This window comes from Podarcis erhardii (genome assembly GCF_964252035.2).
Source record: "Podarcis erhardii genome assembly, chromosome: 12".
In the NCBI taxonomy this organism is placed as follows: domain Eukaryota; kingdom Metazoa; phylum Chordata; class Lepidosauria; order Squamata; family Lacertidae; genus Podarcis; species Podarcis erhardii.
In genome coordinates this window covers 39,481,012-39,497,101 of record NC_138513.1, presented here as the reverse complement: position 1 = coordinate 39,497,101, position 16,090 = coordinate 39,481,012, and the positions used below count along the sequence as shown (strand labels likewise).

General features: G+C 42.9%; 2 protein-coding genes across 3 annotated transcripts in view; both read left to right on the top strand.

The window, feature by feature from the left end:
• NPHP3 (nephrocystin 3) overlaps positions 1-16,090 on the top strand; it is a 235,347-nt gene that overhangs the window by 62,879 nt on the left and 156,378 nt on the right. The window lies entirely within an intron of this gene.
• Positions 1-16,090, top strand: part of ACAD11 (acyl-CoA dehydrogenase family member 11) — a 44,326-nt gene that overhangs the window by 2,689 nt on the left and 25,547 nt on the right. Inside the window, exons 2-7 of the mRNA XM_081882052.1 lie at positions 2,667-2,766; positions 4,961-5,086; positions 6,835-6,996; positions 8,880-9,044; positions 12,707-12,854; positions 14,990-15,111. Coding sequence (XP_081738178.1) covers positions 2,667-2,766; positions 4,961-5,086; positions 6,835-6,996; positions 8,880-9,044; positions 12,707-12,854; positions 14,990-15,111 — 823 coding nt within the window. The remainder of the gene's footprint in view (positions 1-2,666; positions 2,767-4,960; positions 5,087-6,834; positions 6,997-8,879; positions 9,045-12,706; positions 12,855-14,989; positions 15,112-16,090) is intronic.

Below are 16,090 nucleotides of genomic sequence, written 5' to 3'. Positions count from 1 at the left end.
AACTGTGTTCCAGAAACCCATATCCTACCAGAAATACACCTGTTGTTTGTAAGGACCAGATAACATATTTTTTTTAGTGAGTTACAGAGTCTAGTTATTGCCCTCTGAACTCATAGAGCACACTGCATTTTGCTTTTGTGCTGTTTTTTTCCTCAGACCAAATCTGGGGTTGTTATGGCTTCAGAGAGAAAACTTGCCACGTAATGAGCAGATGTGCTATGCGTGCTCTGAACGTTGACTCCAGATTTAGTATTTATATTTATTTACTTAGATTACATTTGTGAATCGCTTCCCATAAAGTATCTTGAAGCAATATCGTGGTAAAAGCATCAACAATAAAAATTGTGTTTCTTACAAAATAAAAATGAAATAAAATAAAAGCAATTTCAGATATAACAAAACAATTTTGAATCCACTGAAAAGGCTTGCCCCAAAATGTGTTGCTTTGATCATCAAAGCAATTTGCTTGTGCAAGTGTTTCATGAGAAAATTTCATAGGTGTTGTTGTTCTTCCATGCACCCAGACTTTTAACTAGTTAAACCAAAGTTATTAAATTTGGTAAGGGTGCACAACCTAGGGTCCTCCAGATGTCACTGAACCAACAAGCACAAAACAACCCCTCTGCAGTGCCACAAATCCAACTCAGTGGCGTAACGTTTGAAAACATTTATCACTTCTCCTGCCTGGGCAGTTATCTTTCCACAAGGGCTGACATTGATGCCGAAATCCAACCTCACCTGAACTCTGCAAGCATGGCTTTCTCCCAGTTGAAGTGCAGAGTGTTTGAGGACCGGGACATTTGCAGGGAAACCAAAATGCTTGTTTGCAAAGCTATTGTAGTACCACCATATTGTACACTTGTGAAACATGGACCACTTATAAGCGCCATCTCCAACTCCTTGAAAGATTCCATCAACGGTGTCTCTGAAAATTGTTACACATCACTTGGGAAGACAGGCAAACTAATGCCAGTGTACTGGAAGAAGCAAAGATCACCAGTGTCAAAGCAATGATACTTCAACATCAACTTTGTTGGACTGGTCATGTAGTTCAGATGCCTGATTATTGTCTTCCAAAGCAACTACTCTATTCTGAACTTAAAAATGGAAAGCGTAATGCTGGTGGTCAACAAAAGAGGTTTAAAGACTCCCTCAAGGCAAATCTAAAAAAATGGAGTATAAACACTGACAACTGGGAAACATTGCCCTGTGGGTGCTCTAATTGGAGAACAGCCTTTACCAAAGGTGTCGTGGGCTTTGAAGACGCTCAAACTCAGGTCAAAAGGGAGAAACGTGGTAAGAAGAAGGCACGTTTGGCAAACCCTCACCATGATCAACTCCCACCTGGGAACCTAGGCTCCCACTGTGGAAGGATGTGTGGATCCAGAATTGGCCTCCACAGTCACTTGTGGACTCACTGTTAAAACTGTGTTTATGGAAGACAATCTTAGTTGGCTACAAGTGATCGCCAAAGAATAAGAAGACGACTGGACTACAACTCCTATCATCCCTGGCCATTGGTCATGCAGGCTAGAGCTGATGATATATGGAGTTCAACCACATCCAGAGGACCACAGGTTCTTCATCCCTTTTTAATCCTTCGTTTGGTTTCTGTTGCCTTTCATTTCATTCCACTTTTATTTGTATACTGCCTTGCTATATTGCTATACAGAAGGCAGTTTATAGGCTGAAGAAACAACAAAACAGACGGCAAAGATAACACAAGTATTAACAAATCTGATCCGGTAGAGAAAAAGTCACAATAACTTTAAAATAAGCAACTTATATCCAATAAAGCAATATTCAATAATCCATTGGAATATTATAGTAACCAGTAAAATTAAATATCAGCAAATAATAATGAAACGGTTTGCACTTATCAATTACAATAAAGAATTAATAAACTAGAATCAATAAAAAATAACGGCAAGTCACAATGCATGAAATACTGCAAAACATACAAAACCATGCAGAAGGATCAAGATGAGAAACGAGAACACACAGCTTATAATTTTATTTTATTTTTTAATATCCCTGAACTCCTATTCTCTATTCCCAGCTGCTTCTCAAAGTGCTGGTCTGGGGGAAAGTCCTAGGGCTGGAGGGTGGGGCAAAGCAGGTGGAAAAAGCCATTGCTTGATGAACAGCAGAGTCTCTCTCCCCCTCACAGTTCTTCCTCTGGAGCAGCTCTCTTAGGAAGCCTCCTAGGGCTGGAAGGTAGGCCAAGATAGGTGGGAAAAGCCATTGCCACATTTCCATGGCCCGAAGAGCTCAGCCTGCTGAATTTTTGTTTGCTGCCCTAGGAATCTCCTTCATTCATACCTCGGTAGAGTGCGAGACTCTTAATCTCAGGGTCGTGAGCAAAATACTCCTTTCATCACAAGGAGTTGGTCTGGATTGCTCTTGTGGTTCCTTCCAACTCTACCATTCTATGCTTCTATAACCAGCATGTGTTGGGTTGTATTTACAATTACCTTCATAAAATGTTGTAACTCACTTGGTGAGTTTGATGGTGTTTCCTGCTTGGCAGGGGGTTGGACTCGATGGCCCTTGTGGTCTCTTCCAACTCTATGATTCTATGATTCTATGGTGAGCTTTTCTGTATGTAAAAAGTGACTAACAAGTTTTTAAAATAATAATAATAATGCATATCTTTGCCCACATAGCTCAGGGCAGTCCAACCCAACATTTTACTTGGAAAAAGGCCTCAAGACCTACGTACTGAGGAAGAAACCTCATGGCTCACTACTGCCTCAAGCTCATAAGGTAAATTTGCTGTTGTAGAACAATCCGTTAATGAAATATCTTTGGCTTTCATTTGAAAACATTGATTTGGTTAGCAACAGGGTGGAGAAGGAGAATGGCTCCTTCAGTTGACCGTAAGGACTAGGCTCGCAGGCATAAAAAGCAGAACTGCTACTGTCCAGAATTTGTGAATCTTGTGTTACATTTGCTGCTAGATTTGTGTCGAGGATTTGTCAGTAACTGGCGTTAACATTTGTTACTAGCAATGTGATGTGGTTGTGTTATGGGATGGAGTTGGTGCAGTGTGTTATGACTTGGTGGTTGGGGGTTTCAGGGTTTTATAGACCTCCTCCTATGATGAGGTGTATGTCTGAAACCACATGCGTGTCCACCACATGCATGAACTCTATGTGAAGCTCTGAGAGGGTTGGCACCTTTAGCATGGAGCCATTACATGCATCTGTTAAAAATAAAATGTGATACTGTGTATACCTTTATCCCTCATGCCCAGCAATGAACTCGTCACATCAGGAAGTAGGGCAAAAAATGGTTTATTACGTGGAAATGAAAAGAGACAGAGCATATGGATGTTTCGCATATGTGAGCAGCAAACACTCATTAGACACGTACACACCTTCATTCTAAGGAATACAGAGAGTCCCTAACTACCCCTAAAGAGTGAGTGCCACAGGCTCACATTAAAAAGAAAGAACTATAAGAAAGGGAGGGGTGTACACCTGTTCTAGAAGCGCACAGAACACAAAGTCAGGGAATTAAGCTTTCCCTTTAAAATCCTAGGTCCACAAGCCAACATCATCTCTCACCTGTGCCTTTGGTTGTCTAGCAAAGGATAGGATTGATCCTTAAGAAATAAAAGGGGGGGGGGGGTTCCTGGTAGAGCTGTGAGACAATGAACCATTCAAAATCTGGGGTTTGGGTATAGCCTGAATCTAATGAAACTTGGTAGAGAAAGGGGCTTCCTGAATTACTGAAGAATGAAACACCCACATCATTTGAACTGTTGTTTACTCCTAGGATAGCTTCGAAATGAGGGCACAGCCTTAATTTTGAGGAGACCACACATTTATCTATACGTGTACCTTGAAAGAGATCCCATTGTCTGTGTAAAGTCTGGCTCCTGCTTACAGGAGGGTTGTGGCCAAATTTTGCTGAAACAAAGATTAGTACTTTGGTACTTTCTGCAACTGTTGGGGTCCAGATGGTAGATATTCATTCCAGGTCACATCTAATATACTAGCTTGTATGTCAGTCACATGCATATTTTATATTAAACTTATGTCAGCTGAACTGATCCATAGAAATAAACCATGTGAAATGGCTAGATTAGCCTGCACTTGTATGCAACTCTTGAGCCACAGAGAGGAAGGGTGTTATTCTGGTTAGCGTGTTTGGTTTTTATTGGCTGTTACATGTGTGAGACTGATGTAAAGCTGTGAAATAAAAAAAGAAATAAAACCCTGGTAAGGTTGCATATTTGGTGTGAGTGGCTAATGAAAGTGATAAATTGCGAGAACTGTTTTGTGGGTGGAATGTCTATGTGGGCTTGTTTAACAAATGATACGGTTCTTCGTTTTAGACTTTTGCATTGGCGTGGTTATTGTTACATGTATGGATATTGTCCTGTGTCGTACATCTGTGCATGTGGACTTTTCTTCTTCTAAAGTTATCAAGATTGTGTTTACTGTATACTTACGTATTTGGATTTTTTTTTAAAAAAGTAAACTGCTTCAATATTGTTAATAGGTGTTCTATAAATTACTTAAATGGATAATTTAATCAGATAGCACTTACCCAAATGTATGCAAGTGCTAACGGTTGTGATTCATTTCTAATGGCTTCATTAAACCTTTAAGGATTTGTGAATGCTGGATAATAGGCTGGAGTATTTGAAGTAAGCTCCACTGAGCTCAGCTGAACTTGCACTCAGGAAATTTGGTAAAGGGTTGTAATCTTAAAATTGAAGTCTTATGCATGTTTGCTGGGAGTCTGCTCCATTGAACTTAGCTGGGCTTACCATTGAATAAACTTCTATGGGATTGTGCTGTAAATCTTGCTGGAACGCCTAAGAATTGCCCAATTCTTAAGTTCTACTGATCTGAATAGGGCAAGCGGGTCCGTTTCTGTGGATCACAGCTTTTGTCACTTAAGCTCCTATCACTCACATTATTGTATATCCTACCATAATCCTGTTCAGGTTGACAGAGAATATCAGGTTCAGAAAGCCTTGTTTGCCGTTGGATTTCCAGTTCCCGAGCCTCTCTTATACTGTAGCGATGCTTCCGTGATTGGAACGGAGTTTTATGTGATGCAACATGTACAGGTTGGTGCTTTGATTGCAACAGCATTTATTGCACACACTTTTCCTGCTCCATGGGCAAATTTATCCCAGAATCCTTAAAAACATAAGAATGTCCCCACTGGACCAGATCAAAGGCCTATGAAGTCTAACGTCTTGTTCTCACAATCACCAAGAAGCCTTCCAGCAGGGCATGAGCACAGTAGCCTCTACATAAAGCACTGGTCCCCTCCCACCCTTCTTCCTGAAATAAATCTTTATTCCTCCTCCTTGCTTCTGATGTAGGTCTTCACTTCACCAGTGTTGGTGCTGACCTTTAAAGCCCTAAACGGCCTCGGTCCAGTATACCTGAAGGAGTGTCTCCACCCCCATCGTTCTGCCCGGACATTGAAGTCCAGTGCCGAGGGCCCTTGATACGAGAAGCCAAGTTACAGGGAACCAGGCAGAGGGCCTTCTCGGTAGTGGCACCTGCCCTGTGGAACGCCCTCCCACCAGATGTCAAAGAGAAAAACAACTGCCAGACTTTTAGAAGACATCTGAAGGCAGCCCTGTTTAGGGAAGCGTTTAATGTTTAATGTTTAATAGATTATTGTATTTTAATATTCTGTTGGAAGCCGCCCAGAGTGGCTGGGGAAACCAATAATAATAATAATAATAAATAAATAAATAAAAAATTACTCCTTCTTCCCTTGGTTGGTCGGGGGGGGGGGTACATTTTGTGGTTCACCTCAGGTGCCAAAATGTGTTGGTCTGGCCCTGCCTGGGATTCCCCATCTGGATCAGGACCCTAGAGTATGGGAAGAGGGGGACTCTAAGCCTTTGCCCCTTACTGCTGATTCAGATCAGCTCTATGATGCTTGCAATATGCATTGCATAAATGTTTCTTTTAAAATGGATGGGCTCTTTTCCTCCTCTCTTCGATGCATATTTTATTTGTGGGTGGGGTGGGGTGGCAATGAGGACCACAGCCAGGAGCAAAAGATTAAAGTCACACACACCAGCCCCTTCCAATTTGTGAAAATAAATTCTGCATTCAAGGACAGAACTATCAAGTTATGATCGCGTGTTGTTTCCCTCTAAGTATGTTACTAATCCGATCTCTTGGTTTATCTTCATTGCTCAACTAAGGCGAAGCAGCTTAGCTATGTCTCAGTGCTTCTGAAAACCAGTAAGACAAAGTCATCACTGACTTTGTAATTTATTCTGAGCCTATATATTAGGCTCTATCTGCACTATACATTTAAAACAGTATTGTACCATACCAACAGTCATGGGTTCCCTCAAAGATTCCTGGGAACTGCAATAATAATAATAATAATAATAATAATAATAATTAATAATAATAAATTTATTTATACCCCGCCCATCTGGCTGGGCTTCCCCAGGCACTCTGGGCAGCTTCCAACCAAATATTAAAATACAGTAATGCATCAAACATTAAAAGCTTCCCTAAACAAACTGTAGTTTGTTAAGGGTTCTGTGAGACCCCTCTTACCCAAATTTCCCTGGGAAGAGTGATTTGCTGTTAACCCAACTGTAAGAATTGTAGTTCTGTGGGGTGGGGGGAGGGATATTGATCTGCTAACAATACTCAGTACACTGAACAAACTGCAGTTCCCAGGATAATTTGGAGGCAGCCACGACTGTTTAAAGTGGCATGATACTGCTTTAAATGCACAGTGCAGATGGTCTGGTGCATCTTGTGTTTTAAAGCTGTAATCTTCCCTATTTGTTTCTCACTCACCTCTATATTTGGCTCCTGGTGTCTTTAGGGTCGCATCTTCCGAAACACTGCGTTACCTGGCATAAGTCCAGTGGAAAGATCTGCTCTATACATAGCTGTAATAGAAACTCTGGCCAAACTACACTCATTCAATGTGAATTCACTGGGACTCCAAGGCTATGGAAGAGGACCAGGTTACTGTAAGAGGCAGGTAAATGATCTACAAAACCTTTCCAAAGTTTCAGCCTCATCGTATGACTTTCTTCACCAGTATATATATAATGATTTTATTGCATTAGCCATGCGGCCATAGCATAATATACATAGAAATAACAACATAAAATGGGGGTGGGGAGATAAAAGTGTATGTCGTCCTGGGCGAATACTTTGAGAAAACGGGGATAACAAAGGTAACGGGGGATTTAAAACATCGAGTGACAGAGAATACAAAAAACAGGTTCGATTGTGCGGCGTATCGACTACATCTGTGGTATTGAAGAAGGAGTTGGTGCCGCTTTCCTCTTCATCACACTAAGCAGGAAATTAGCTGTCATCTCGGTAATCCAACAATCAGAATCCTGCAGAAGAAGGGACACTATCCAAGGCTGGATTGGGAGATGAAGCTTGTTCACGAGAGGAGTTAGAAACCGAGATCTTTCATCTGTCCAGTTGGGACTTTCTTCACCAGTAATGTTCTCTTTGCCATTTACAGAGTGACTGACTTCCCTCCAGACACACAAACATTTTATTCTATTCTATTTTATTTTTTGGTGTCAGGCAAAGGATACATACTTCAACTCTTAAACAAGGAAGTTTCTGCAAGTCTTGGGCGATATTTAAGTGGCTGGTGCCAGCAACTAATGGAGCACATGTACAGAAGCAACAGCAGCAGCAATGGCCAGAGATCAGTGGTTGTTTCCAGTTTGATTTAACTGCAGCTGCTGATCAAGCAAATAGGTTTTCTGCAGCTCTCTTACACTTGCAGTTCTGCTTACACAAACAACCCCCAACACTGTTCACTTTGCCCTTTCTTTGCTCCTCCTCCTCCTACTTTACTGCTGATGTTCCCATTACAGTGGTGCCTCGCAAGACGAAATTAATCCGTTCCGCGAGTCTCTTTGTCTTGCGGTTTTTTCGTCTTGCGAAGCACGGCTATTAGCGGCTTAGCAGATATTAGCGGCTATTAGCGGCTATTAGCGGCTTAGCGGCTATTAACGGCTTAGCGGCTTTAAGAAAAAGGAAACAAACTCGCAAGACTCGCAAGAACTTGCGAAGCAAGCCCATAGGGAAATTCATCTTGCGGAACGACTCAAAAATCGGAAAACTCTTTCGTCTTGCGCTTTTTTCGTCTTGCGAGGCATTCGTCTTGCAAGGCACCACTGTATCAGTTTTCCACAACAGATCACACTACATCTTTACAACATCTATGCTTCTGACTCTCATTAAAAAAAAACCCATTTGAATTGTGCTACTCGTTTGCTGTGTGAGGAAGTGTTCCCTTTTGAAAGAAAGAAATAAGGCTATTAATTTTATGGATTAGGATAGTGGTTCCCAAACTCCCCCCTCCCCACGGAGCACTTGAAAATCGCTGAGCATCTTATCTGACCACTTAATGATTTTTCTTCCTGTTGCAGCAATTGTCATTCACTCTGCTTGATGCTGCATGATTTTTAAAGGTTTTTTTGTTTTTTTTGCTTCATTGGTTTCTTATAAATTGCATTTTATCCTATAACAAATACAATTAAATATAATACGGGAAATGAAAGAAGCAATAAAAATTCTCTAAAAATTGATTGTGATGGATTCAATCACAAATCCATAGACATACTGCGCACTGCCTTAATGAAGTCCATGAACCACATTTTGGGAACTCCTGGACTAGGATCCAAAAAACTCTGCAACCATAGCAATCTGCTTTTGAAAGCAATATTGTGATAGAATACTAAAAAAGAAATGGAGAAGTCCGCTAGCACAAACCTTTTGTCTGAGCTTAAGCAATTTATTTTTTGATCACAACCATAACATTTTGCCTTCAGTTGGGCCTCAGTCTAACATATATCCCCCCCCCCCGTCCCTTACTGATTTTGTTTTCAGGTATCAACTTGGAGACGACAGTATCAAGCAGCTGCTCATGCAGACATCCCAGCTATGGATGAATTAGCTGAATGGTTAACCAGCAACCTGCCTGCTGGCGATACGGAAGAAAAGTTGGTCCATGGAGATTTTCGATTAGACAACATCATATTTCACCCAACAGAGGTATCGTGCATACGGTTTCAGTTAGACTTGTAGCATTTTCAGTACTAGAGCCCTGAGATAAAAGTAGTCCCTCTTATTTCTGTGTGCTTCGTAAGATATTGCTTTTTCTGCCTCTGGGGAAGATGTCCAAATACTTTTGTGTGTCATCAGAAGTGAGACACGGATGACACTGCTCTATTGGTTAGGTGCAATTTGTTTAAATTTGTCACCAGTGGCCACTCTGGAAAGGGATTGGAATGAATGAATGAATGAAAGAAAGAAAGAAAGAAAGGTAAGGCTATGGAATGCTTTGTAAATGATACAAGAATAAAGGAGTCTGTTAGAAGGAGGCACATTTCCACCCAAAGATTGGATGGTGCTGAGGGTGACTTGTGCAATTGGTTTCCAATTCTCTAAGAGTATGTCTGCATAATCCTTTTTGTCGTGCCTCAAATTTATTTATTCCATAGGTTTGAATCAATTTGATGCCAGTACCCTCATGGATCACTCCTTTACCATATTACATAAAAAAGGGACTTGAAGGACAACCCCTCCCCATATAAACTGTCCCAGACTCTGTGTTCATAATCCGAGGCCCTTATTTGTGTGCCTTCTGCATGCGAGGTCTGAAGGGCCTTCTCTGTAGTGGCTCCCAGTTTGTGGAATGCTCTCCCCAGGGAAGTTTGCGTAGAGCCTAAAATATATATAATGAAAACGTTCCTCTTCAACTAGGCCTTGGGCTGATTAATATTCTACAGCCTTTTAAATGTGTCTGTGGGAAAGGAGGGGTATTGTTTTGTTGTTAGTGTTTTTAATCATTTACTTGTTTTTATCGTGACAAGTAGACAATTATGAGAAAGGACATTGATAACAATGTTCCTCGCTGAAGGAGGCCTCTTACTGCTCCATTAGATACCCAAATGTCTTTAGATTTAGAAAGGAACACTGAATTATATTTTATATTCCTAATAGAATAATAGACTTCAGAGACAGAGTACATAGAGATGTTGTAATACTGAATGGAGCCAGTAGTGATACGAATTGACCACCATTCTTGGAAAGCTTTCCTGACTTCTTCTGAATGACATGTTGTGCCAGAATGTCAGGGAAAAGGACAGTGTGAAGTAAAATGCTTCAGAATGAGGGGAGAAATTAAAAATCTGGGCAGTGGAGCTGTAACCTCTAGGCGTATCTTCCTCATGGTTTGAACCGAGCTGAGAAAACCAGTTGGGCATTAACCCTGTAAATAAATTCACATAGTTACATAACTACCTTGTGGGAGGGATCATTCTAAAAAGAGCCCTCTAAAACTTCCCTCCTGCATCTCTGTGCCACCTCTTTTGTGAGTGAAAGTTGAGCCCTTTTTGTGCAAGCAACAAATGATGCAACACTTGTAGAATAAAGTCCAAACCTCCGCTTCGGTTTCATGACCATAACGATAGCCAGTTTAGGCTTTGCTCTGCAATCGTCCCCTTAAGTTCAATTTCTTTCCACAAAATACTAGTCCAGTGAAGTAGCAGCATGTGATACAGGGCACTGATACAAAGGTGGTGGGTTTTTCTCCCCAATTCTTGCTTCTTCCAGTGGACCTGGCCCTTGCCTACTAGGCTGTACAGTGGTGCCTCACAAGATGAAAAGAATCCGTTCCGCGATTCTCTTCGTCTAGCAGTTTTTTCGTCTTGCGAAGCAAGCCCATTGACGGCTTAGCGGATTAGCGCTATTAGCGGCTTTTAGCGGCTTATCGGATAAGCGGATAAGTGGCTTAGCGGCTTAGAAAAAGGGGGGAAAGGGGGGAAAACCCGCAGGAACTCGCAAGACATTTTCGTCTTGCGAAGCAAGCCCATAGGAAATTTATTTTGCGAAGCACCTCCAAAACGGAAAACTCTTTCGTCTAGCGAGTTTTCCGTCTTGCGAGGCATTCGTCTTGCGGGGCACCACTATACCTCTAGTTCTGAGAGGTTTTCCTCAACCTTCCATTGCAACACAGTAATATCCTTATGCAATGTAATAATAATAATAATAATAATAATAATAATAATAATAATAATAATAAATAATTTATTTATACCCTGCCCATCTGGCTGGGTTTCCCCAGCCACTCTGGGCGGCTTCCAACAGAATATTAAAATGCAATAGTCTATTAAACATTAAAAGCTTCCCTAAACAGGGCTGCCTTCGGATGTCTTCTAAAAGTCTGGTAGTTGTTTTTCTCTTTGACATCTGGTGGGAGGGCATTCCACAGGGCGGGTGCCACTACTGAGAAGGCCCTCTGCCTGGTTCCTTGTAACTTGGCTTCTCACAGCGAGGGAACCGCCAGAAGGCCCTCGCCGCTGGACCTCAGTGTCTGGCAGAACAATGGGGGTGGAGATGCTCCTTCAGGTATACTGAGCCGAGGCCATTTTGGGCTTTAAAGGTCAGCACCAACACTTTGAATTGTGCTCGGATACGTACAGGGAGCCAATGTAGGACTTTCAAGACCGGTGTTATGTGGTCTCGGCGGCCGCTCCCAGTTACCAATCTAGCTGCCGCATTCTGGATTACGGTAGTTGTAGTTGCCGGGTCACCTTCAAAGGTAGCCCCACATAGAGCGCATTGCAGTAGTCCATTCCAAAGCAATTATTGGACACGTGTGGGTGGAGGCTTGATACAATGCCAGAAAATATTGGGTGCAATCAGAATGAGCCCTGTGCTTGCATGCTTTGTGATTCTCTCTCTCCCCCCCCCCATCACTTTCAATTTAGTGGCAAACCCTCATTTGCTTTTGCCTTGATACTGGGCAAACAGTGGTATATGCAAACTGCAGTTTACAGGCAAACCAAGATTGCAAACCACAGTTTTAACTGCATAATAATTGCATGGTTTTGCCATTTTCTAAATCCCTTAACATCGAGACAAATATTGGGGTGGCTCCCGGCATCATGGAATCATAGTGAGAGACCCATAGAGCCAGTCATTATTTTTTTTAAGTGACTCTTTAGAGCTGGTAACACCAAGGTTGAGGGTTCTATCCTCCTAAATTGCAGGGGTTGGATTAGATGATCTTCAGGGTCCTTTCTAACTCTACAATTCTATGATTCTTTTAAAAAAATGACAAGGGGAGGGGGGGTCACAAAAAACCTTCTTGGGGGCAGGATGCAGCCAGTGGAACATGGTTAGATGGTCTTGTTTTACATGATAGATATAAATGCTTGTATGTAAATTCTGCATCAATATTTTGGAGTGGCTGCCGATGTAATAAAAGCAAGCTTCTCAGAAGTTGAAAGAATGGAAGCAGGGCACTGCAGATGGACTGGTGTTAATGGTCCCTTTATACCCGCCTGTGCTCACTTCATTGAGGTTATTCCTCCAGTCCTAGAACAGTCTCTCTGGGATCTCATGCTTATTTCAAGACCAGGGAGAGCCGCATAAGTCCAGCAAAGATGTTCGTTAGATTACTGCAACTCGAGGAAGAAAATGTTTGTGTCTAGAGCCTTGTGTGTACACTGGAGTCAGTAGTTGGGGACTGTTGGCCTAATCCAGCCCTTGCAGAACTGGTGCCCTCCAGATGTTGTTGGACTACAACTCAGCCCCAGCCAGCTTTGCTGCAATCCAACAACACCTGGAGGGCACCAGGTTGATAAATGTTGATCTAAACCTTTTCACTATTGCCACTGGTTTTCCCTCCTGTATTCCTCTCTTTCCAGGCCCGTGTTGTGGCAGTGCTGGACTGGGAACTTTCAACTATAGGGCATCCTCTGGCAGACTTCGCTTACACTGTTTCTCTCTGGTTTTGGCCCAGATCCCTCAAACATTTGCAAATGGTGAATTTCCAGTATATAAACAATATTGCAGGTATCCACTCATCTTTCTTTATATGTTCTGTGCCTATGTATTGGGGGGTCACCAACCTTTGGGGACCAGTGAGCTGAACGAAGGTCCTCGCTAGAGCGATGAGAGCCACTGACTACAAATTTTAGGGTTCCTTTATTATATCACTTCCTTCATGGAGAAGAGAAATGGCTTTGGGATGAGGAATTATTATACAGTGTTGCCCCGCAAGACGAATGCCTCGCAAGACGGAAAACTCGCTAGACAAAAGAGTTTTCCGTTTTGGAGGTGCTTCGCAAAACGAATTTCCTATGAGCTTGCTTCGCAAGACGAAAATGTCTTGCGAGTTCCTGCGGGTTTTTTCCCCTCCCCCCCCTTTTTCTAAGCCGCTTATCCGATAAGCCGCTAAAAGCCGCTAATAGTGCTAATAGCGCCAATTCGCTAAGCCGTCAATGGGCTTGCTTCGCAAGACCAAAAAAACGCTAGACGGAGAGACTCGCGGAACGGATTCTTTTCGTCTTGCAAGGCACCACTGTACAGTCATACCTTGGGATTGACCAAACTGCGGGAGGCAGTGGAAGACAGAAGTGCCTGGCGTGCTCTGGTCCATGGGGTCACAAAGAGTCGGACACGACTAAACGACTAAACAACAACACCACCTCGGGATGAATACGCTTCAGGTTAAGCATTTTTGGATTGCGCTCCGCAGCGACCCGGAAGTAACGGAACGCCTTACTTCCGGTTTTCGCCGCATGCGCAGACGCTCAAAATGACATCACACGCATGCGCGGAAGCGGTGAAACACGACCCGCGCATGCGCAGACGTGCAGTCGTGACTTAGATTCGCTTCAGGATGCAAACGGGGCTCCGGAACGGATCCCGTTCGCATCCAGAGGTACCACTGTAGTAGATATTGTCTTTCCACCGGAGTTCCTGCCCATTTCCATCTTGCAAATTAAGGGTTTGAAAGACTACCATCCTAGTGAAGTGGAACTGAGCTGGTTGTCTTTTGTCTGCTCCCTGCCTTCAAATTATCTCCTAACATTATCTCCATTCGGGGGGTGGATAGATTGTACTTGGCAACTAAATTTGCACATGCTGACCTTTATGCAATAAAATTTGTGTGAGGAACTCAAGATATGCCTGGATGCCTTTCAGGAGCTGAGGCTGGGATCGGACTGGTATCAGGGGCACAAAAATTCATGATGGGGTACCTCTTGTCATATTAGGTTATACCACTTACCTTGCATACACCATGATCTAGTAATAAACCACAGAATAAGTTCATATGGACACACACACCTTTTCACAAACACACTTTTTTTTTGTATTAGAAACTCAGTAGGGTAAAGGAAGTTCCTGCTGCCAGCTCCACGTGACTGGCAGGCAACAACACACAGCCTGAGGAAGTGGGATTATCTCCATTGCTCCTCTCTCTTTTTCCCACCCGCCACCCCCACCAAAGTTTTTTTTAAGAAAGGTTTATCTGTGGGGCATTATTACTAACTGCCAGCTCCATGTGACTGGTAGGCAACAACAGCTCAGTGTATGCTTATGAGATGTGGGAGCATTCTCACATAAGCACTGCATTGGATACAACCTGTTAGTTATCTCAGTTGGTACAGCATGAGACTCTTAATCTCAGGGTTGTGGGTTCGAGCCCCATGTTAGGCAGAAGAGTCTTGCTTTGCAGGGGCTTGATCTAGATGACCCTTGTCATTCCTTCCAGCTCTATCTATCTAAGGTTCTATGATCTGATGGCTATATTGCTGCATGAGAAAATAGATGCAGTACTAGTACAGTGGACGCTCGGGTTGCGAACGTGATCCGTGCGGGAAGCACGTTCGCAACCCACAGCGTTCGCAACCAGCAGTGCCGCATCTGTGCATGCGCGAGTTGTGCTTTGGGTCTTCTGCGCATGCGCAAAGCGCAATCTAGCACTTCTGCGCCTGCACATGTGTCGAAACCTGGAAGTAACCCGTTCTGTTCTATGTTCGATGTGGTGCGCAATCCGAAATCGCGCAACCCAAAGCGTTTGTAACCCGAGGTATGACTGTATATCTATTTATACCCCTGTTGCATACAATTAAGACAACAACAACCGTGTGTAACTGGCACACCAAGCCAAGTTTTCACATTATTCCGTATCAATTTCCTAGGAATTCCTTCGGCTGAAGAAGTGATCGCGACGTACTGTCGCTGCAGAGGTATCAGCCCTGCTGTGCCCAACCTGAATTTCTTCCTTGCACTCTCGTATTTTAAAGTGGCTTCAATAATGCAGGTAATAGTTGTGGCTATAAATATATCTTACCCATTTTAAACATATTTTAAGTTTCAGGGAGAAATACTGCAAGCCATACTCCTACATAATATTAGTGAAGTTTTTTGAAGTTCAACAAGAAACTGAGCGTTACTTTGATGTGCATATTTCCTAGATATGTCTCAGGCATGTGTCAGTCATGCCATTCAAATGCCCCTTAACATTCACATGAACACAAAATTTAATAACTGGGTGGCAGCGGGGAACCAGTCCTGTTTTTGGCTCACCTTAAACACTGGCAGATCCAGCTATGAGATTTTGCGGGGCTAGTTGAGATTATTACTACTACCATACTTCATATTTAGGGACGCGGGTGGCGCTGTGGGTTAAACTACAGAGCCTAGGACTTGCTGATCAGAAGGTCGGTGGTTCAAATCCCCGCAACGGTGTGAGCTCCCGTTGCTCAGTCCCTGCTCCTGCCAACCTAGCAGTTCGAAAGCACGTCAAAGTGCAAGTAGATAAATAGATACCGCTCCAGAGGGAAGGTAAACGGCGTTTCTGTGCGCTGCTCTGGTTTGCCAGAGGTGGCTTAGTCATGCTGGCCACATTACCCGGAAGCTGTACACTGGCTCCCTCGACCAATAAAGCGAGATGAGCGCCGCAACCCCAGAGTTGGCCACGACTGGACCTAATGGTCAGGGGTCCCTTTACCTTACTTCATATTTAGTTTTCCATAGCCCACAGGAGCTGGATTTTAGCCGCCCTGCAGTGGGTTTGTGTCAATGTCCTCAACACCCCAACTTTTTTAAAAAATAAACAGCTCTGGAACATCAACAACATTGTCTTACACTGAACGTAACAAGAGAGAGAGAGACCTTGCAGTTCTTTTGTAATTCAAGAAAACCTTTAATAAAAATTATTTCAAAATAAAATAACAAAGGTCATTATATATTACTTTAGCTAGTAACAAACAACAGCTCTCCAAATTTTATATTTTGTC